The sequence below is a fragment of the Lactuca serriola genome, chromosome 4, assembly GCF_051521515.1.
Source record: "Lactuca serriola cultivar US96UC23 chromosome 4, Lser_US96UC23_V15, whole genome shotgun sequence".
Lineage (NCBI taxonomy): Eukaryota > Viridiplantae > Streptophyta > Magnoliopsida > Asterales > Asteraceae > Lactuca > Lactuca serriola.
In genome coordinates this window covers 37,299,687-37,322,442 of record NC_136411.1, presented here as the reverse complement: position 1 = coordinate 37,322,442, position 22,756 = coordinate 37,299,687, and the positions used below count along the sequence as shown (strand labels likewise).

At 34.1% G+C, this 22,756-nt stretch overlaps 1 protein-coding gene across 1 annotated transcript; it reads right to left on the bottom strand.

Annotated features, from left to right (window-relative positions):
* Positions 1–19,322: 19,322 nt before the first annotated feature.
* On the bottom strand, positions 19,323–20,899 carry LOC145100056 (ascorbate-specific transmembrane electron transporter 1-like). The gene is made up of 4 exons (XM_079037473.1): positions 20,581–20,899; positions 20,212–20,260; positions 19,927–20,126; positions 19,323–19,645 (listed from the first exon to the last, which is right to left on the bottom strand). The coding sequence occupies exons 1-4, from the start codon at positions 20,725–20,727 to the stop codon at positions 19,382–19,384; spliced, it is 660 nt and encodes a 219-aa protein (XP_078893599.1). The 5' UTR covers positions 20,728–20,899; the 3' UTR covers positions 19,323–19,381.
* Between the last annotated feature and the right edge of the window lie 1,857 nt (positions 20,900–22,756).

The following is a 22,756-nucleotide window of genomic DNA, read 5'->3' as shown; positions in this document are numbered from 1 at the left end:
AGTGGCTGATTTTTATTATGTGTCCTTTCTGCCAAAATAAAGCGAGTCAATTTATCAAGTTTATCTATTTACTTTTCTGCATTATTGAGTCTAGTTATTATATAAATAAAGTAACAGTTCAAAAGTGGAGTCAATCTGTGACCTTTGGGACTTGGCCAGTATTCCCGAGGGATATTTTATATCTACCTACCTGCAATACATTAAAGAAGATCGGGACGAGAAGAATGCCACTATACGAGTTTCATCAAAAGTCATGGGGTCCATTAGTGGGCTGAGGTATTCCGAGTACTCCAACGAATCTCTTAAAAAGTCACAAACTATAGTATTAGTACAGTTGCAACAAAGTTAAAGTTAAAGTTATTTATTTGCCATTATAGGAGGTAAGAATGCCAAAAATGAACGTTGTTCAAATTGATTGGGAAGTGTTTATGATGATTGTAAGTAATTAGGATTGGGGAAGTTCTTATGAAAATTAGACACAAATATATGCATTGCAGTCTTGATGTAATGGATGAGCTAAAAATGGATTGTCTTGTGCGATGTTGGTGGCTAGAGTTTTGATGTAATGATATGATAATAAAAATCATTTTTTCCTGGGGGCAAGCAAACGTCAAGTGTGGGGTATTTTGATATGTGCATATTTAATCATATAATTTTTTGCATTTTCTTAATACTTTTTGCTACATTTATGCTCTGTTGGGTATTATGTGTTGCGTCATGGGCCATTCATTTGTATGTCCAGATTGGACCTGTCCATCCGTGATTATAGATTAGGGTTATGCTATAAATAGTGCATGCATGTATGCCTTAGGTATGTAAGTTTTTGATTATCATTGATTGCATTGTAACCCTAAACACCTCTACAATTGAAGTTCTTCATCGAGCTATTCTGGGGTGTTAAAGTTTAAACATTCAACATCATTTAAATCATTATTGTGCTCTTTATTTCTTTTCTGCTTGAATCTTTCGATCATTAAGGAATTTTATTCCAACAATTGGTATCAGAGAAGGAGACTGTGTTACTCATACACATTCCTTCTGTGTGAAGAATTTATTAGGGTTTCCGCTTTTATTAAATATATAAAGGCCGTCATCCGCCTATCGACGGTAACTAAAGTGTTTGATAAAACCCTAATCTCTAGTTTACAAGTCTGATTCTAGCAGATCCAGAGCACAAGTTCATCATGTCACACGAAGACTCTCAAAGCAATCCCATCAACATCTCGAATAACATTGGATCATCCACAAGAGTTCCCATTCTTTACACTCAAGACTATGAAGTATGGACACATCACTTTGAAGATTACGTGGTTAGATCTGAAGATAATGGTTATCTCATATGGGAGGCTATCATAATCGGTCCGTTCGTTCATGCTGGAACCAATAAGACAATGAAGAATCAAAAGGAGTACAATCAGCTTTTGGTGGACGCATAAAAGATTCCACAAGATGAAAAAGAAAAGCAGCTGTGCAATCTCAAAGCTTTAAGGATGATCAGATTTTCCTTACAACTGCAATCTCAAAGCTTTAAGGATGATCAGATTTTCCCTACAACCTTCTATCTGGTTAGTTCATGCACTACTGCGAAAGAGATATGGGGCAAGCTGAAAGAACTGTATTCGAACGACGAAGATCTGGAGCACTCAATACAAACCTTGTTTCTCTCTGAGTTCGGTGCTTTTGCTCAAAAACCTGAGGAGACTCTTCTTCAGACGTTTGATCGCTACAATCATCTGCTCAGCAAGATGATGAAGCATCGTATTGAAAGAAAGGAGATTGAGTAGAAAGTCACGTTTATGAATGGCCTAAGACCTGAGTGGATGGCAGTGGTCTCAACTGTAAAGGCTCATGAACAATTAAAATCTTACTCGCTGGCAAAACTAATGGGCATCTTAAAATCCCATGAAAGCACAATAACAAAAGAAGCGAAGGTCGTGTCTGGCATGGGCTCTTTAGCCCTCATTTCAAAAGGGAAGAATGTGACAAAAGAAGAAGATGACTTAGATTTGTCTGAGTGTGAACTTACAGGTGAAGAATATGCAATGATGATCTCCAACCCTAAGAAGTTTGCAAGAAGGAAATTTCCTGCCAGCAAGAACCGAAACTGGCAAGGGAGTTACAGCTCCGAGAAGGTGAAAGAAGTATCAAAGAACATCTCCCAAAAGGATGATGATAAGAAAGAAAGCAAGCTAGTATGAGACTCTAGATACGATTGTAATTACTGTCACAGCAAGAACCACTTTGCCAAAGATTGCATGTTACGAAAGATGGCTGAGAAAAATAATGGTGAAGATGACGAGGCTTATCATACACGAAATCTGGAAGAGCTAAAGAAAAAGAAGACAACTAAAAACTCTATGAACATCTTGATTGTGCAGGAGAATGTGGTCGATGATGAATTTGGAGGCGTTGAAGTCTGGTCAACAGACTCTGAGGATGAAGAAGTGAGGAAGCCTTCACATGACAGAGCATATGTGGCTAGAGAGGAAGTCAACAGTTTGGCTGGGAAGTGCTTGATGGTAATAGCAGGAGTACCAACAAAAGACGAGAGTAAGGAGCTGAACTTGAAGGAGGACAAGTGTTTTGGAGCAAAGCCTGTGAGTGAAAGGATTAACGACACCGATCGGTTGATCAAAAAGGTTATAAGTGACGAGTAGTTCGATGATGAATGGTACATAGACAATGGCTGCTCACGTCACATGACAGGAAGAAAGGAAGAGCTAAGGGAGTTTCGGTCCCTTAAGGATGGAGGATGTGTGAAGTATGGAAACAACTCTTATGGAACAATCAAGGGATATGGGATGATAACCAATGGAGAGTTTACAATTCGAAAAGTCGCGTACGTGGAAGGATTGCAGCACAACCTTATCAGTGTATCTCAATTGGTTGTGGGTACCGGGCTAAAAGTCTCATTTGATGATGAAGGATCAGAAATTATCGAAAAACAATCCAAAAGAGTCTTGTTAAAATCTGAACGGAAGGGAGAAATGTACCCCCGAAACCTCAGTCCAATTAAAGGACAACCAGTTATTTGTCTTCCGTCCAAAGCTAATTCTGATGAAAGCTGGTTATGGCACCGACGACTATCACACCTAAACTTCAAAGACATAAATTAGTTAGTGCTTGGTGATCTTGTTCGAGGCCTCCCTCTTCTCAAATTTGACAAGGAACACCTGTGTGCAACTTGTGAACAGGGAAAACAAAGCCGAAAGAGCAATCCTACACGTATCAATACCAAAATCATTGAAGCTCTTGAACTTCTGCATATTGATTTATATGGACCTTAGGCTATCGAAAGCATCGGTGGTAGTAAGTTCATACTTGTCATTGTAGATGATTTCTCCCGTTTCACCTGGGTTTACTTTCTTAAACAGAAATCAGAAGCGACTCCCAAGCTAAAGATGTTTATTAAGAAAGTGGAACTGCAGTTGCGAAAAGCGGTAAGGAACATCAGAAGTGACAATGGGCTTGAATTCAAGAATAAAGAGTTTGAAGACTTTCTGGTCGACAAGCGAATATCTCATAACTTCTCTGCTCCCTATACTCCACAACAGAATGGAATCGTTGAAAGACGGAACCGTTCCTTATGTGAAACAGCCAAAACCATGCTAAGCTTCGCTTCTCTCCCATTATACTTCTGGTCCGATGCTGTTGCTACTGTTTGTGATACTCAAAACAGATCCTTACTTAACAAGCGATTTTCACTTACTCCGTATGAGATTCTGAACAACCGAAAGCCCAATGCCAGGTTCTTCACGTGTTCGGTTCCAGATGCTTCATTTTTAACTCTAAAGAGAACCGAAACATGTTCAATGTTAAAGCGGATGAGGGAATCTTTCTGGGTTATTCACTCACTTCAAAGGATTATAGGGTTTTAAATAAACACGCCAAACGTATTGAAGAAACCTATTATGTAACCTTTGATGACATCTACATAAAAAAAGCTCTAGCAAGCAAAAGTGTCATGGGGGAAATATTTCCTGAAACAGGACAAGTCTCGGTTCCTATTTCCAATTTGTTTGAAGAATTTATAAGGCTATTTGATGAAACAGAAAAAGCTATACACTCATAGGCGAATGTAGCATACAACAAAATCGACCATCTGAAAAAGATATTTGAAGAGGCTGTGAAAGATATGGAAAAAGATCCTTCAGAACCAACGGATGATCGACCCTCTATTAACCCTCCAAATAACAACTCAAAATTTGAGGGGGAGGGTTCTTTTGTGTCTCATACAACTCCAACCGAGGAGGGTAATCCACCTTCAACCGAGGAGGAGAATCCAGTTCAAACCGAGGGGGAGGATCCTGAACATGACAAGGAACACACTTCGCCATTTGAGGGGGAGAATGAAAATTCAAATGACGAAGATGATCGATCAGAATTCGAAGAAGAGGTAAATGCAGAGTTGGATCTTGTCTATGACCCGAACTACCCTCCTCTAACAAAGTGGACTAAGGATCATCCCAAAACACAAATAATGGGTGAACCATCTGAACGGGTTCTCACACGGTCTCAATTGAAAGCGAAGCAAACTGCACTATTCTGTCACGTTGAATTTTGTATGTTTAATTCGTTTGTCTCTAAAATCGAACCAAAGACAGTCAATACGGCACGTGATCATGCTGATTGGGTACAAGCGATGCAAGATGAACTCCATGAGTTTGAACGCAGTCGAGTTTCGAGATTAATTCCCACGCCAAAGGATGCTTCTGTCGTTGGATTGAAGTGGGTCTTCAGGAAAAAGATGGATGTGAAATGTGCCTTCCTTAATGGAGAACTAGAAGAAACAGTGTATGTGGAACAACCACCAGGGTTCGTGAATGAGAAATATCATGATCATTGCTATGTATTGGATAAAGTTGTGTATGGACTGAAGTAAGCACCAAGGGCCTGGTATGAAACATTAACTCACTTTCTTAAAATTTCAAAGTTTAAGTAAGGTTCGGTTGACCCAACCTTCTTTCGCAAGAAAGAAGGCGAATATCTTATGACCGTTCAGATTTATGTCGATGATATCATCTTTGGCTCCACGAATCCTTAGCTTAACTGCTGAATTCAGGAAGCTGATGGAGACTAAATTTGAAATGAGCGCAATGGGTCTAATTAACTTTTTTCTTGGGTTAAATCTAAGACAGGGACCAGAAGGGATTTTTATTAACCAAGAGGCCTACACCAAGAATCTTTTGGAAAAATTTGGTATGAAGGGAGTCTCAAAGGTGAAGGTTCCCATCTGAGTGAAGGTTCCCGTGCCGTTTGGCACTAAGTTAACATCATCTCTTGAAAAGCTTGCTGTTGACATGACTCTCTATCATCAAATGATAGGATCTCTCATGTATTTAACTGCTAGTCGACCAGATATCATGTTTTCTATCTGTTATTGTGCCAGGTTTCAAGCTAATCCAAGAGAACCTCACATGGTGGCAGTGAAGAATATTTTTCGCTATTTGAAGCGAACCTCGTTGCTCGGTCTCTAGTATCCAACAAATCAGGGTTCTTTGTTCAATCCTTTTCTGATGCTGATTTGGGTGGATGCGGTTTGGTTAGAAAGAGCACAACTGGAGGATGTCAGTTCCTTGATGGTAAACTAGTTAGTTGGAAATCCAAGAAGCAAACCTGTGTGTCTCTCTCAACAACCGAAGCAGAATACATAGCTGTTGCTTCGTGTACCTCACAAGTAATCTGGATTCAAAGCCAATTAAGAGACTATGGACTAAGTATGAAGAAGATCCCTCTTTATTGTGATTCTGAGAGTGCAATAAGAATATGTCATAATCCGGTGCAACACTCAAAGACTAAGCATATTGCACTGAGATATCATTTCATCAAAGACCATGTTGAAGATGGAAATGTAGAGGTACATTTTGTTCGGTCCTCAGATCAACTTGCAGACATCTTCACTAAAGCCTTACCTGAAGCAAGCTTCAACAAAATTTTACAAGGTTTGGGAATGATGGAAATAGAGTTTGTACTGAATCCTCAAACCTCTTACTAAAAATTAAGACAAGCGAAATAGATCGAATGCTCGGTCTATTTCGGTTCCGTATTTTTCAGGAACCGAAATGAACCGAATGCTCGGTTTATTTCGACTCTGGAATTTTAAGGAACAAAAATGAACCGATCCCTTGGCTTATTTCACCTCATTTCTTTAAAGGTTTGTTTTCAGTTGTACACTTCGTAATCGTTCTCTTATTTATTTTATCTGTTTTTTTACGAATTTCTTATTTATTTTTCTGTTTTTAATTTTTTTAAGGAAAAATAAAAAATCCAAAAATATTTATTTTATTTTATTTTTTTTATTGCAAAGTTTTTTTTATTTCTTTTATTTTGTGTGTCTTGTTTTCTTGTTTATGTACATTCTCTAGGTATCGCGTGTTTCATGGCTAAATAATTTGAAGCTAGTGCAGGTATGAATTTCTTCTCTTGAACTAGTTAAGCGTCCCTAGAAGCATGCTGCTGCATGTAGACTGAAGCCTCGATGACTATGAGTGAAGCCTTAATGAACCGATTATACGTATTGTTTCTTCCCAATCAGGCTGTTAAACTCACTCTAGTCTTGAGATACCTTTTTCCTCTCAAATGAGTTAGGAGTTTTCTACTTTGTCACTTTTATATAGCAGTGTTACTTTCGGTTCTTTCACCCCCTTCTCAAAACATTCTCCATCAAATATCATTTCATTAACGTAACTCTTGAGACTCTCAGAAATAACCACTAAGGTTTATGGTTACACAATATTTGTGTTTATGATCTTAGATGCGTACACCACTTGCTAAGTGAAACCCACAATCCAACACCTATACATAATTGACGGTGAATTTTAACATTCAAGCTTTAACTTGTTACTTAAAGAAGTCTCATTTTTTTTAGCGATCTTGATGAAATTGTCTACAACCAAGGCATTTCTTCCCAAAAGATCCAGTTTAGTTTTTGTTTTTGAGATTGCTATCCCACTTACTGTCACCTCGTAATTTATCTAACCTACTTGTTCAACAGACCACATCGGTCTCACAATTACTTCGGCCAACTTTTGGTCTTATATTGATGTGACATCCCCAAAATCATGGCCAGAAAAGACCGGTTTAAATTATGCTTTTAAAATGATTCAGAGTAATCCTTTGATTTAAAGAGTTGCGGAATTCGTTCCCAAAACAAAATATGATAAAATAAGATTTACCAAAGCATTTCTTAAAGAAATGTATTTTTCATTATATTACAATACTCGGGATGTCATGTTCCGATAAAAAGACCAAAAGCATAAACATTTCAATATAGACCTTACAACAGTTATTTACAACAACAGGTCTATAATCCAAAAATAACTTGACAAGTCATCCAACTTATGCTCTGGCGCCACTACCTGTAATACAAAGAAACTGAGTGGGTCAGGCTTGGGAGCCTGGTGAGCATATAGAGTTTTCAACCCACAATAAATAATTATATTTAATTCCACCAACCAACAATAACCCAATTACCCATTCTCGTTATTCTCACTTTACGTCCCTAAGACAACTAACATAAGGGACCTAGTCTAAGAATATTTCTTCGGGGCGACAACACATGCTTTGAGGGTTCCTCATCAATATAAGTCAAATAAGGCAACCATGAGGGGGATGGAGTACTGCGAATGAACACCCAAGTTCATTAACACCTACAGGTGGCGAACCTGATAGCGTTCCACAGGACTGTCTAGAAAAGTCTGTGGTCATCATCTAAACTCCGCTAGATGACTAAATCAAAAACATCGAGGCCTCTCATCTTTTTATCACAAGACAACTATCTGCCCATGTTCTACCCAAAATTTTAGTAGATAAAATATACATTTTTATACATAGTTTAAAACCTGTATAGTATGTTCATTCAAAACACATTCCAGATAAACGATGAGATACATACACATAACACGTATTTCATGGAGAATAAATCATCTCCATGTGATAGAAGAAAGTGAATATACATTCACGCGTATAACAACAAAATATACACATAACACATATTTCGTATAAAATACTTCATAATTATGCGTTAGAAGAAAGTAACTACACACTCACTTGATCAGAAGATGATCAGACAACAGTATGGCTTGTAGAAGTAGTAATCTTCGGTAGATCTAGAAGATCTTCACAAAAACCGGACTCCTCGAGGGCAGAGCTTCGGCTCTGAAACTCTTTTCTTCTCGGGATCTTCGAGCTTCGGGACTCGCTTCGGGTCTCGGGATGATACCAGGGCTTCAGGATATTTCTTGCATGTATATGAAGGTAAAACGAGAGAGAGGAGAGAAAATAGCAACCCTGAACGGTTAGCCCTTCCAATCTATTTATAGGGCAAAATCTGCCCATGCCACGTTGTGGCACCTTTTTCCATGTCGTGGGCTTGATCGTCACTGCATGGGTCATTGCAAGTTGCATCTGGGGGACTCCCGGAGGTGTCAGAAGACCTGCCACGTCGTGGTCTCTGACACAGCTTTGGGGTTCGCGCCCCGAACTTCAGAAATTCATAACTTTCGCATACGAACTCCATTTTCGACGTTCTTTATATTGACGCGAAGGTAAGATTATGCTCTACAACTCTCGTTTAGACTCTGTTGGCTAATTTTGACTTTATTTGTAATATAATATAAATATATTACTTATATATTATTTTTAGTAGACCGGGACAGGAAAACTCCGTTCGAAATTCATAACTCCTTCATCTGAACTCCGTTTTCGTCTGTCTGTTTATCGTTGGACTACTATTGTCGAGATCTTCGACTCTTTTTTAGAATGTTTCGGTTAAGAATCACTCGATCTCATATTTGAGTATTCGGGCTGCATACCGCTAAGTCGAAACTTCGGAAAATCATAACTTGCTCATACGAAGTCAGATTTGGGCGTTCTTTTTATGCACACTCTTGGTTTAACGAACCCTACGAATTTTGTTTAGATTACTAAGGCTAGATATCGCTCTATCTTAAATTCATATTTTGCATCATTCGGCGTCGTGCCGATTCTGTCGCGAAACTTCGACAGGTCATAACTTCTTCGTTATAACTCGAATTTCGGCATTACTTATATATCTGGAATCCTTGTTTCGACCACTACAACTTTATGTAAAGATATCTGGCTTATCTCACACTTTAATTTTGACGCTTATTTTTATCATTTATTAATTTTATCTTTATAATTAAGTAATAAGCATACAAATACACATAATTCACATACTACTCAAATATTTCATCATTAATACTTCAAAAAGAGTTACAAGGGTTAACCTAGACTATTTCATCATTAATTCATTTGTGAACAGATCAACTGGACATTATTGAAATGATACTCATTTCACAATTCCAAATTCTTATCCCTATCCAAGATATGATGGAATTCAATCTTAACATGCATAAATTTCTTGTGATATCAAAATTCCAAAGGTCTCAAAGACTAAGTATTTGATATTACAGAATATCTCATTGGAACTTTGTTACTAAAAACAATGCCATGGTAATGAAGGTTCTAATTCAAGGTACACTCCTTGAACACTTCTCTTGCATTAAAGTTTCCAACTCGTACATGGACTTTTCAAGTATCTCCTATTATGGAAACATTTCCATATTTCCATATGACCATCAATTCTGATCAAGAACCATCTCAATCCAGAATCATGTCACTATGGTCCATCCAAATTAATATCATACTTCTAACTGTCCACAAACAACTAGTATATTGGTATAACCTTAGAATGTTATTGACAATTGTTTAACAACTTTAGTCACTCAAAATTCTAGTCCTTTTTCTCATAATGCTCTGAGCATTTGAAAAAATTAGAATGAGTGAATATTATAACATATATAATCGATCCTATATCCGAAGCATATGGGATATGTTCAATCTCTTGCTATAATATTTCCATATAATGAATTTCATTTGTTTAACCATTTCAATATGATATATATATATATATATATATATATATATATATATATATATATAAACTTTAGAATTGAAACAAAGTATGAGTGCCCTCTCCCTTAAGTCTACTATAATGAAACCATTCCCTAACTTTGCAATTTTCAAATTGAAAACTTTATTCCCTATGAACATTAGTGTCAACATGCAATACTCGCATAACAATTATTCTCCCACTAGCTTTGACATGAACCCAAAAACTAATTGCACTTCTAGAAATCAATATTGTTTACTATATTACTAAAGTGCAAATTTCTATTATACGATGCTTCGATAAGTCTCCAACTAAACTTCTTAAGATTATACACCTTCACTGGATAGCATATTTGTTTGTGTTTGTTTAAACACTTTTAGAACTTGTAGATATATGCCTTGAAAGTTCAAACAGTTCCTTTCCATTCCTCACAATTCGAAATATGACGTGGGATGCCATAATCATATTGTGAACTTGAGAATGCAATTAACACAATCAATATCCATATTGATCTTTATCAGATCTTTAAAAACTATCAACAAAAGTATTTCCTCGTAATCATTCTCATGAATTAGAGCGAAAACTTTTCCACCTAAATTTTATGGTGTATACATTCCTATCCATGTGAATCTATCATTTCCAACCTACAATCATAGGACAAGCTTTAGGACAAACCAAATTCAGATTTAGCTTTCCTTCATGGACTGAACTTCACTATTCTAACTTTGTTTCCCTCTGGTAAAACAAGAGCCTATCAGTGCTTCCATGTTGTCAGAAGCTCACCCATATTGATCAATGTACTTTCACAAACCAACGAGCTTTTGTTTTGTAGTTAAATGAAAACATAGAACTCATAAGCATTACCAACTCAACTTGAAGTTCACAATAATAACAATGTGTCAACTAAACATGACAGATTATGAATCTCAGGTAGCATGTTAGTGATAATTAAAGGGTTTATCACCGATTGACTCTTGAAACTCTCAAGATCATTACAACTCCCATTGACTAATTGACATATGAGTTTTCTCGCAAGGAACATTCCTTGACGAGCTAAAACAAATATTCAAAAATTTGTGTGGATTCCAGACAAGAAAACACTTCATATAATAGGTCTCAGTTTAACATTTGTTTTTCGATTAACGAAAACATCACATCTCAAATTCTATATGTGATAGAATAAGAAAACATTTTTACTCCAAATGTATCGAGGTGTTTTCAACCTTCTTAGTTTGAAAAGCGTTTTAAGATACGAATTGTAGTTACTAGAGTATGACTCTAAATCTTGGATGGACAAAAAGTATGATTCATCTCGTGAGTAAACTATTTCCAACAATATCTTATTCCTCTTCTTAGTCATACAATTGCACTAAGATGTTCTTTGAGGATCATATGTGATATAAATCCAAAATCACTAAGATGATCATAAAACATAGTACTAAAGTACTCTCCTTTCATTTTAGATTGGAGAAACTTTTATCTTTCTGCCTAATAGATTCTTCTTATTCATTCGTCTACTCTTTGAATCTTTTCAAGGTATCAAAACTATGCTTAATCTCATAAACACAACCATATTTACTGAATCATCAGTAAACCATGACGAATAAAGTTATCATCCTTTGTGATGGATCTGAATAATCCATATCAACATGTACTAGACCCATTAGTACTTTCCCTGACTCACATAAACATGTGATCAATGAATTAGTTATAATTTTCTAAGGAACAAGATTCTCATATACAATACAATGCGACTTATACAACACCAAGTATCTATCTAGTTGGTGATTATATTTCTTTTCACTTGGTTAATTATGAAAATATCACAAGCAAAATTATAAGAATCAAATCCACAATTAATATTGCTAATATTAGAAACGTAACCTACACTTTTATAAATGTCATTGCAAGGAAATATAAAAAAGGCAGCTAGATAAAGAAAAGTTTCACTTTTATTGAAAATAAATGAAAGTTGGAACTTGTCGGTACAATGCATAAAATAAAAACTATGTTTCTAGACATCTCCAAAGAGTAATAAAAATCTATTAGATTATCCCAAATCCATAGTAGTAGCTCCAAATTCTGATCTTCGAACCATGTGACCAACGTCCATTTCTCATGATTGGATTTAGCTCACCTTGCTCAAGCTTCTTTCTTTCTCTTAGCTACTTTAATACTATCAAAATGTGATCATCACATCATGTATTAAGAGTCTATGAATAGGAATTTATGAAACAAATTGAGTCAGATAATGGATGTACATGAAGTAGAGTCACATGACTTGACTTTACTATTTATAAGATCTTTCAGGTATTTTGGGTAGCTTTTTTTCCAATGTCCCTTCAATATGGCAATGGAAACAAATGGACTCTTTAGGGTCAACACATGGAATGATCCTCAAACTAGCCTTTCTCTTTACCGTACGATCAAACTATTTGATCTTGGACAACCCCTTTCCATTAGGAAGAGAAATATTTTTTGCACAACCATTGTCACCATTGCCAATATCCATGGAAACCTTGGATCTAGACCTTATAAGCATCTCTACTTTATATGTTCTCTTAAGCATTTCTGCTTCAGCAACAATCAACATTTAGGTCAGATCAATCAGGGTCACATCGATATTCCTCATATAAAAGTTCTAAATGAACTAATCATATGACTTTTGAAGTGAGAGAAGAACCAAATCAATGGTTTGCTCCCTTGGGAAAATGACACCCAATCTATCCAACTTGTCAATGTATGATTTAATTTTAGAACATGTGCAGATACAAAGTTTCCATCTTGATGTTTACATGCCAATAAAGATTGAGTAGTCTCATATCTTTCAACTTGATGAAAACGTAATGTTAGGAGAGTCATATGAGGAGGAGATGGAAGATTTGAAGAGAGATGATGTCCAGTTCCATCATTTACGATGAAAGGGAAAACAATATCACATTGACTTGAAATTGGAAGACCTTCTTCAGAAGATTAAGAAAAAACTATTTCTATAAGAATGCGGAAGACCATTTGTATCTTCACAAGACATCTAAAATTGAGAGAAAAGAGAATTCAAGATAGTTGATTTTAATCCTTAATTATTAACCCAAAATTTAAATTAAGGCTAGGATCCATATTTTGGATTCGAACTTTAAAGAGGGATGCCGTAATTATATTTGAATCTTATTTAGGTAGGTGAGGCTTTTACCAATTCTAATCTTATGAAACTCCTAGATCTTTTAAGATTCATTGAATCTTATCAATGACATGTTTAATCTCGAATTATGCTCCCTCTTTTGTGACTGGGATGCCTGATGATCACAAACGAGATGTGAATAACCATGCAAACCTGCTTGACAACCTCAATGTCATTTATCATCTCTCATTGATGTTCTGGTTAACCACACATACTCCATCAACAATGATAATTTTTGAGATGGCCATCATATCTCTTTATAGTCCCTATTAGTGTGTCGGTTAACCACACATGCTCCATTAACATATAAAGCATGATGTGCGTTTTCATGGATTGACATACTTTTCACATTTTTCCTAAAGTTACTAGAATGGGATTTTTTTAAAGAAGGTTCTATTACTTTTATATCATTATACTTATTAATGAGATTATGTTCTATCAAATCCATTCGGCTAACGGCCCTCCACCTACAAGAGAGCGGTAGGTGAGAGTGGACACCAAATGACGGTCATTTTATAGGTCACTGCCTTATACCCCCTTATAGTATGGATTTACGAATGAGGCGTACTAGCGATTTGACTGACTTGTCTTATACATATAGTAATTAACTTTTAATAATATATAAGGTATATTTTAAAACCTTTTAAAATATGAGGTTTAAATATTAATTATTTCAATTAAATCTTTTAATTACTTAATATTAAAACAGTTATGATTTATCTTTATCTGTTAATTAAACAATTAATTAAATTAATTAAATCATTATGTATTAAATAATTATTTACTATTAAACAATTAATAAAATTATTTAAATTTAATCCTAATCCAAAACCCCTAATTTTCAAAATAGGTCTTGGGTCTATCAGGTTTTAATTATTCAAAGTTAATGCTTTTTAAAATAACAATTAAGGAAACTATATAAACCCTAAAAGGGCTCCATAATTTTCGAAAAAGGATAAGGAGGCTAGGGTTTCAAGAACCCTAACAATTTTGAAAATTCCTCCCTTAGGGTTTAATTTCTATAAACCCTAATTTTGATCAATTCAACATTGTGCAAATTGAAAACTATGACTTTGATACCACTGATGGGTTTTATAGGTTATAAAAAAATATGTGGCAGAAAAGCTTAACCCTAAGTTCACATGCAACCCAATGGATCTACATTTTCACTATTGATTTGCAACAAATAATTGAACATCAAGAACACTAGGAATACCCTACAATTTTAGAAACTCACATAGGGATTAGGGTTTACATAACTTTTGATTATTTTTGTAAATAATCAATAAAATCTTTCTTGAACAAACTCTATATAGCAAGCACCATAATTCTCGTAGCTCCGATGGCTCACACCCAAAACCCTATAAACCCTAGAATGAAGAGGAGAGAGAGGGAGGAGAAGGAAATTTTGTTCCTAATACTCTTAGGAATGCCATGAACAAAATTTGATAGCCTTGGGGTCTTATTTATAGTTTCAGTAACTTGCAAGCAAAGAAGAATCTGAATTGATTAAATAATAGATTTAATCCTAATTCAAATCTTTTCCTTTTATGTAACCAAGAGGCTTTTGGAAACCTTAGAAAGACTCCCAATTTCATTAACCCTTTTGAAGATTCTAGAATTTCTTCTTTTGTTCAACTATTGAACAATTACAATTTACCCCTTTCACCTTTAATTAATTCCAATTAATCCCAAATTAAATCCAGATTAGTTCTGATTAATAATTAATAAATACTAATTGATTTCTTATTAATTTATTAACCATATAAATTAACAAATCAATTATTTAACTATTGATATCATGTTAGTTTATTAATCACATAACAAATTAACATATCAATTATCTATTCCCAATTAATATATTAATCACATAATATATATTAACAAAACATTTCACACTCTCTCCTAATACCATTTCTAACTATTTCTGGTTATGAGGGCAACTCAAAAGGACTTTGCTTTTATTTTTCAAGTTTATACCAATTTAGTTATGACCTTAGGCACCTTAATGCATTAGTTTGCCAAAGTGATTTTCATTTTTACTTGTTTGTTTCAAGTAGTTATGGGCCAAATACCCTAACTTTCGTTTAGAATAGATGATCTCGCATACTATGTGTTGATGGAGTGGATTTGGATTATAGTTAATTGCTTTTTTTACATGGATGCTTGTTAAAATAACTTTTTATGTTAATGACAACTTCTTTTCTATTTATTGCTGAGTTTAATTGAGATTTGATGAACTATCTTTTCTTAGTTGACTCGACTCTTATGATTTTGTGAGCAACAAGGTTATAGGACTAGTGTTTTGAACAAAAACCTATGGTTAATTAGAAAATTTGGTAAATTGATATGAAAATTAATATATGAAGAACAATCATATATTGTATTGATGTTTTTAAACTAATTATATCAATCAAAACTACTAGTCTTCCATAATTTGAACTTCACACTAGCTTTCTTATTAATTTGTTCACTTGATCTGTAAATGAATGAGTTTGTTAAACTAAAGGATTAGTATTTTGATCATAATTCTGATCAATCTAGGAATTGGTAAGCAACCACTCTATAATCCATTGAACTTTCCATAAAATTAACCAAAGGAGCAAGTGAATCGCATCTAAAAGAAGGTCTCTTTAATATCTTGAATTAAAATATGTTTTCTTGTTTTTTCTTTAGTCTATAGTATTTATTTGCTAGTTTTTTTAAGTTTCTAGACTTAAAAAACTAGAAAAAAACCCATTTATTTGCTTATTTTACTTAGATAACTTTAGTACATAATTTTTAGTTGTTATTCCCATTCCCTGTGTTCGATACCCAACTTACCTGAACTATCCTATTAATCGATTAAGTACACTGCCTATTTGTGTTGGTTAGTCTAGATTAGTTGGTTTAAAACTAGTACTTATATTACACATCACTTATTAAAATGCCCGTTTTTGTGTATATTTTATGACTGCTGGAGACTATTTTGGGATAAAATTTGTTTTGTAACAGTTTTCAGATAAGATGGTTTATAACCCATACTTCTTATTCTCTCAATTGTTTTCTCATTCTAAGTCTTATCCTATTGAAGATTGGGAGTACCACCCAAAACTTCTATTTGAAAGTGAAAACACAATTCTCAAAATTCCAAGTGCTATTACACCCCAAATTTCTAACATTAAATCTGGTGCACGACAATTGAGTCAAGAGACATTAACGAAAGAACTCGATTGTGTAAACCAAATCCTTAAAGGGAGTTTAGATTTCAAAGGGATAGAGCTTCACTTAAAGGCTTGTGAGATGATATCAAAAGCTGATAACAAAATAATGTCTACTAAAGATGTGTGCACCTTCATCATTCACTTTTTTAAATGCAAGTTTCTTTTTCATTTTGTTTTAAATTTTAGACAAATTATATACAGAAAATTGTAGAAAACGGAAACACAATTTACTCTTGCTATCAATATGGGTAGTTTACTTTATTTCTTGCCCATAAATCCATAACTACAAATTTACAATGTATTTTTTTTGCTGATAATAGCAATGTACTTCATCATTTACCAATACGAGTGTTGTACTTTATTTGTTATGTAAATAATTTTGCTATTAAAGCAAATAAATGTAAACATATTTCTATAATGGGTAAAATCCAAGTACATTGTCTATATTGGAAAAAGAATAAACTGCATTGTTATTTTGAGTTACATATTGCTATTACTAAAATGTAAATATATTTCTTTTATGGGTTAAAAGCCAAGTATATTGACTACATTAGAACGAGTAAAGTATGTTACAATTATGAGTTACATATTGTTATTATCAATAAAAAATGTAAATACATTTCTATTAAGGATATAAACATGTAAATATATTGTTGTTATGGGTAAAAACCAGGGGCAGAGCTAAATGGTTCTTGGGGATCCCGGGCCACTACTCCATTACAACCTGTCAATATAAAAAAATTGTTTTTCTATTAAGATTCAATGGCTATCCATATAAGTGAAACTACTATTTTATTAGTGCCACTACTACCGAAAGATCTTGTGTACGGCACTACTAAATAATAAAAGGAAAAACATTGTCTATGTTGGTAAAAAGAGTTAAGTTCGTTATGATTATGTGTTGCATATTACTATTATCACTAAAAACAGTGAGTTTGTTGCTAATATCGGTGAAAAGCTAAGTAGTACATTGGATATGTTTAAAATTGTAAAACAATTTATAATTATATGTTAAATATAGCTAATACAAGTGCATTGCTATTATGGGTAAATAAATTTAAATACATTGCTATCATGGGTAAAAAAACAAAGTATTTGTATTTGTAATAGCAATAAAGTACATTGTTATTTCCTGCAATTTGCTCAATTATGATGTGTGTGTGTGTGTGTGTATATATATATATATATATATATATATATATATATAACAGACTTTGAATTTTTGTTATGGTGTATATATACAGTTGATATATCCAAATTTCCTACATCAAACTTGCCTCAAAACATTAGCAAACCTTAGTTTCATATCAAGGATGAATGGGCTGTAAAATCATTGAAAAATTCTGATTTTAATAGTGTGGAGAGTCTTATAAGGATAAAAAGAAGTGGAAGCAAGAATGTTCCAAAATAAGGTGCACGAAGAAAGAAAAGAAGTAGAAGGGTATAAACGAATGATTAGGGTAAAGATTGAGAAGTTAGATTAAGAGTATCGAGAGAAATTCAGGGAGTTATGTTTGAGTGACTTTGAGGAACTAAGGAAGAAGAAACTTAAAGAGTTTAAGGTTGCGTTTAGTTACAGAAAAACAATTTTCATTTTCTGTTTTTTGTTTTCCTTTTTCGATTTTCGTTTTCCGTTTTCATTTTTCATTGAAAAATTTAGAAAACGCGTTTAGTTAAACTTATTCATTTTTCATTTTTAGTTTTAGAAAATTAGAAAACGTGTTTAGATGTGTATTTTTCTATCAGTTTTCATTTTTAGAAAACGGTAGCGGTGGTAGCGTGTGGGTGGGGGCGGTGACGGTAGCGGGTCGGCGGCGGTGGTGGTGAAGACAGGCGATGGTGGTGGCGGCGGCAATTGTGTCAGTGGTGGTGATGGCGGCGGCAGCGGTGGTGGTGGTGCTAGTGACGGGTTGGTGGTGGTGGTGATGGTAATGGTAATGGTAGGTCGGTGATTGTGGTGGTAGTGTTTGGTAGGTGGGGGTGCGAGTGTGTGTTCGTAGGGGTTGGTGTAGGTTTGTGTGTGTGGGTGTGTGTGTCTGTGAGGGTGGGGGTGGGGGTAGGTGTGGGTTTGTGTGTGTGTGTAGGTGTGTGTGTGTCTGTAAGGGTGGGGGTAGGTGTGGGTTTGTGTGTGTGTGGATGTGTGTTTGTGGGGGTGTGGGTGGGTATGTGTGTGAGTGTGTGGGTGCATTGGTGGGTATGTATGTGTGTATGTGTGTTTGTGGGTGGGTGTGTGTATGGGTGGGTATGTATGTGTATGTGTGTGTGTGTTTGTGGGTGGGTATGTATGTGTGCGGGTGGGTGTGTGTGTGGGTGGGTATGTATGTGTGTGTGTTTGTGGGTGAGTATGTATGTGTGTGGGTGAGTGTGTGTGTTGGTGGGTATATATATGTGTGTGTGTTTGTGGGTGGGTATGTATGTGTGTGTGTGTGTTTGTGTTTGTGGGTGGGTGTGTGTGTGGGTGAGTATGTATGTGTGTTTGTGGGTTGGTGTGTGTGTGTGTGTGCGGGTGGGTGTGTGTGGGGGTGGGGGGTGTTAAGGTGGGGGTAGGTAGAAGTGGATGGGGTGGGAGTGGGTGTGTGTTTATATTTTAGAAAAAAATTGGAATTAGAAAAATGTGGAAAACAATGATTATCAGTTTTCCAAAAATTTCCAACCTCTTTGTAATTTTAGAAAACGAAAAATTTTCATTTTCCGTGAAAAATTTAGAAAAATAGACGAACTAAACGCGTTTTCAAAATTCTCATTTTTCTTGGAAATTTTTTTCCTGAAAACAACTCATTTTTTCGCAACTAAACGCACCCTAAGCTTTTGAAAAACACGCATTGTGAGTAATATAAAATGAAGATGAGAATGCAAACGATATTTTGGGTATTATAAAATCAAGATGAGAATGCAACCGATATTTTGAGTATTATAAAATGAAAATGAGAATGCAAATGGAGATCACTGGTTTATTGCAGATAATATAAAATACAAAGAAACTATGTTTGATGTGAAATGTGTTTATATTATTTTAAAGATACTAAAATTAGTTTTGCACTATTTTAAGTCTTTTTATTATGTGAAACAGTATTACAACATCGATCGTTATTTCCTTCTTATTGGAAGGACAGCAGTTACAATTACAGAAATCCCAAAAAGTAATATCAGCAATCCAATGAAATTGACCAAAAGTGCTTCTTGACCACGTTTCAACTGTTGGAAAATAAACTTCTCTATTAATCCCATCTCAGTAGTCACTATCGCCATGAAAAATATCAACACACCTGCAGAAACATGCCATGGAGAGAATCTTGCGCGTGTTGCTGACTCAGCGCCCGGGAATAAAAAAGTTACAAATCCCAATATCAACTAATAAAACAAGTGTTATGTTAGTAATATGAAAATTTCTCTTAAATTTGAAGGATTTTTCAGAGCATCCACAATATATTGGCCCTTGAACTATTCAACAAAAAAAACAACTTTTTAATTTAAAAAAATATATATGTTTTATTGAAATTTGTTGAGTTGAATGCATTGTTGGAATTAAGAGGTAAAATTATAGGAAAAGTGGAATTCTGATGTGACAATCTACTAAACCTTTTAGAGTTCAGTGCATTGTGAATGCCCTTACGAAAGTAATTAAAGATTACCTGAAGACCAAATAAAACGATGGTTGACATGCCTATCCATGAATGTAATGTGTACATATGTGGCACTTTAAGTTCATCGTGAAACTTGAAGACCGCATAAACGCCAAATATTCCGGAGACAAGTGCGATAAAGTGCAATGTTAGGTGAATTATTTTAACCACTGTTCTCGGTGTCGGGATCGCCTTGTATGCAATCATTGCTGATTCAAAACAACAGTATAAAGACTCGTCTCTCATGACTTTTAGAATTTCATAATTTCTATAGATTTTGTTACTTTTTCTTACCTTCGCCTGAAAAAATAAGGAATCCGAGTACCATGAGAAGCGGATGCAACTACAAAATGAGACAATGAAAACAACTTCAAACTATCAAAATCTACATTAAAGGTACGTTTCGCTACAACTTTTGAGAGCTTTTGATTTTTAAAGAAAAAAATCTCAAATTAAAGAAAATGTTTGTTCGGGTATATGATTTTAAACTTTTGTTTTGAACAAAAAACTTCTGATCCAAAAACCATTACAAGTAGTTTTTGAGGGTTTTTAGATTTTAGAATTTATATTACTTTATACCTTTCAAAAACTTACATCTGTTTTTGGGAAACACTTTCATACAAACAAAAGTTGTCAAAGGTGAATAAAATTTTAGAAACTTACGTTGAAAATCTTCATTTTTATGGATGATGAGAGAGCAAAGCCTTCCCTAAAGCCTATGAGCCAAAATAGAACAAGGGCAGCGATTGATATTACCAACAGATGTACAGGAAATGCTAACATCGAATAAGTCGCACGTTTATTTGCCATGACTCAAACAGAATTAAACAAAATGAAAGATTTGTGTAAGTGTAAATGGTCTAAGAAATTGCAATGAAATTCTTGCTTTCATCGATCTAAAGAGGAGATTGCAATTAGAGGTGAGTGGCATAAAGGATAAATGGGGTTTTGAGAAGTCCCATGAAAACAGATAAGCTTTACAACACTCGGTGCAATCAATGAGGTTAGAAATTTTGTTTTGAAAAAATTCTATTTTTTTAGTAAGATGACGATAGTTGGAAACAATATTCAAACATAAAGTTTTGCTAAATTTGGAATAAAAAGTGTTCAAACCTCATACTTAGTTTAGGAAATTGTGACATATCAAATAGTTTGTTACTACAATTTAAAATTTATCATAAAAAAACCGTATTAAAATAGGAGATATTCATTAAATTGACTATTACAAATGAGTTATTTGAGAAAATAATTTTTTTTTCAGTTTTTGAAAATGACCGATTATTCCCTAATGTACCATTCCGGAGTGTTCTTCAAATTATGGAGACATTTTTTATCCTTTCTTTACAATTTTTTTTCAAAATAATCTTTCTACTTATATCTAAAATGTTCATTTCAAAATATATCATCGCTTTTCAAACAAGTATCTAATTTTATGTTCTAATATCGTATATATTTTTCATTTACTTATTAGTTTAATTTTTTTAGGCTTTACTGAAAAAATATCTTTTCATGGAGTTCCATATTTGTTCATTGGATCTCGAATCTATTATTGAAATTGTAGAGCTTTTTTTTTTTTTTTTTTTGTGAACTCCCGAATTTTTGTTGGAAATGTTTTTTTTTCTTTTATTTTTGTCAGAAATAGTGTTTTTGTTCGGTTCGGAATTCCCATTCCAAAATTAATGATTATTATTATTTTTTTTAATTATTTTCGTTAAATAAATGTTAAATTGTGGTTAGTTCAATGAATTTCTTTTAAATATTGTCAAATACAAGAGCACTCAAATTATTTAAATTTTGTCATAGTGAAATCGACCACTGTTTTAATTTTTTCTTTGAAAACATTAGTAACATCTTAAAGTATTATGACATAAAACGACCCATATTTTAATTATTTTGTTCTCATAGAAGTAATCACATTCAAATAAATTACGTCACGAAATAAGTAATGTTATAAAAAAGCTTTTTGTGTCATTAGAGAACTCTTTCAATTATAAAGTTCCTTGCCGGGGGAAACAATCATTTTGTTAAACTCGTCACCTTTAAATACTTAATTCACTTTTTTGAAAAGCCAATCATCATAATTTCAGTCACATTTAAGGTTTACTGCTTCGAAAAATAATCATAATTCTCAGGAAACAAAACTATTATTAGTCATGATATAAAAATAAGTGTTGTTATAAAAATGTGACATAGATTTATAAAGTTGTACAATACAACATTTTAAAATAAAAATTATTATATGTGAAAAAAAAATTATTATATACAAATCAGCTTCCAATTCGAAAGCAAAGAAGAATATGGAAACCATGAAAATATAAATAAAACTAATTGCCCATAAATTATTCTCATTAGTTTGTTATAATAGTCAAGTATATTTGTTGTATATTTTAGCTCCTTAAATATATAGGTAGTCTAATTCTATATATCCGTGTAATCTATTTTGATCAGTTGAATATTCTGTGATTATCACATTATCATGGTATCAACCTAAAAATATGATCATTTTCTCTTCCTCTTCATGTGGTAATTTTTTCCGGCAGCCCCTTTCTTCTTTTTCCATGGTTGGCCCTACCTCTAGTGATTATACTCATCTTTATGCCCTTCTTCATTTGCTTACTATAAAACTTTCCCCAACCAACTGTTTTCTATGAAAAAATCAAGTGTTTCCAATTCTCTCCTATCAAAATCTTGTTGGCTATATTGACGGGACTCTTCCCTCTCTGCCGGAAACAGCCACAATTGATGGCAAAACTGTCCCATATCCTGATTACATTACATGGAAGGAAGCTGATCAGAAATTTTTTCTTCTTCTCCGGTTGTCCCTTACTAAAGAGGCCCT

Coding starts and splice junctions, on each gene's coding strand:
- LOC145100056 (XM_079037473.1), bottom strand. CDS start 20,727: ATGGCAAATAAACGTGCGACTTATTCGATGTTAGCATTTCCTGTACAT. Junction 20,261..20,580: donor TAAAAATGAAGATTTTCAAC/GTAAGTTTCTAA, acceptor CTCATTTTGTAG/TTGCATCCGCTTCTCATGGT. Junction 20,127..20,211: donor CCTTATTTTTTCAGGCGAAG/GTAAGAAAAAGT, acceptor GTTTTGAATCAG/CAATGATTGCATACAAGGCG.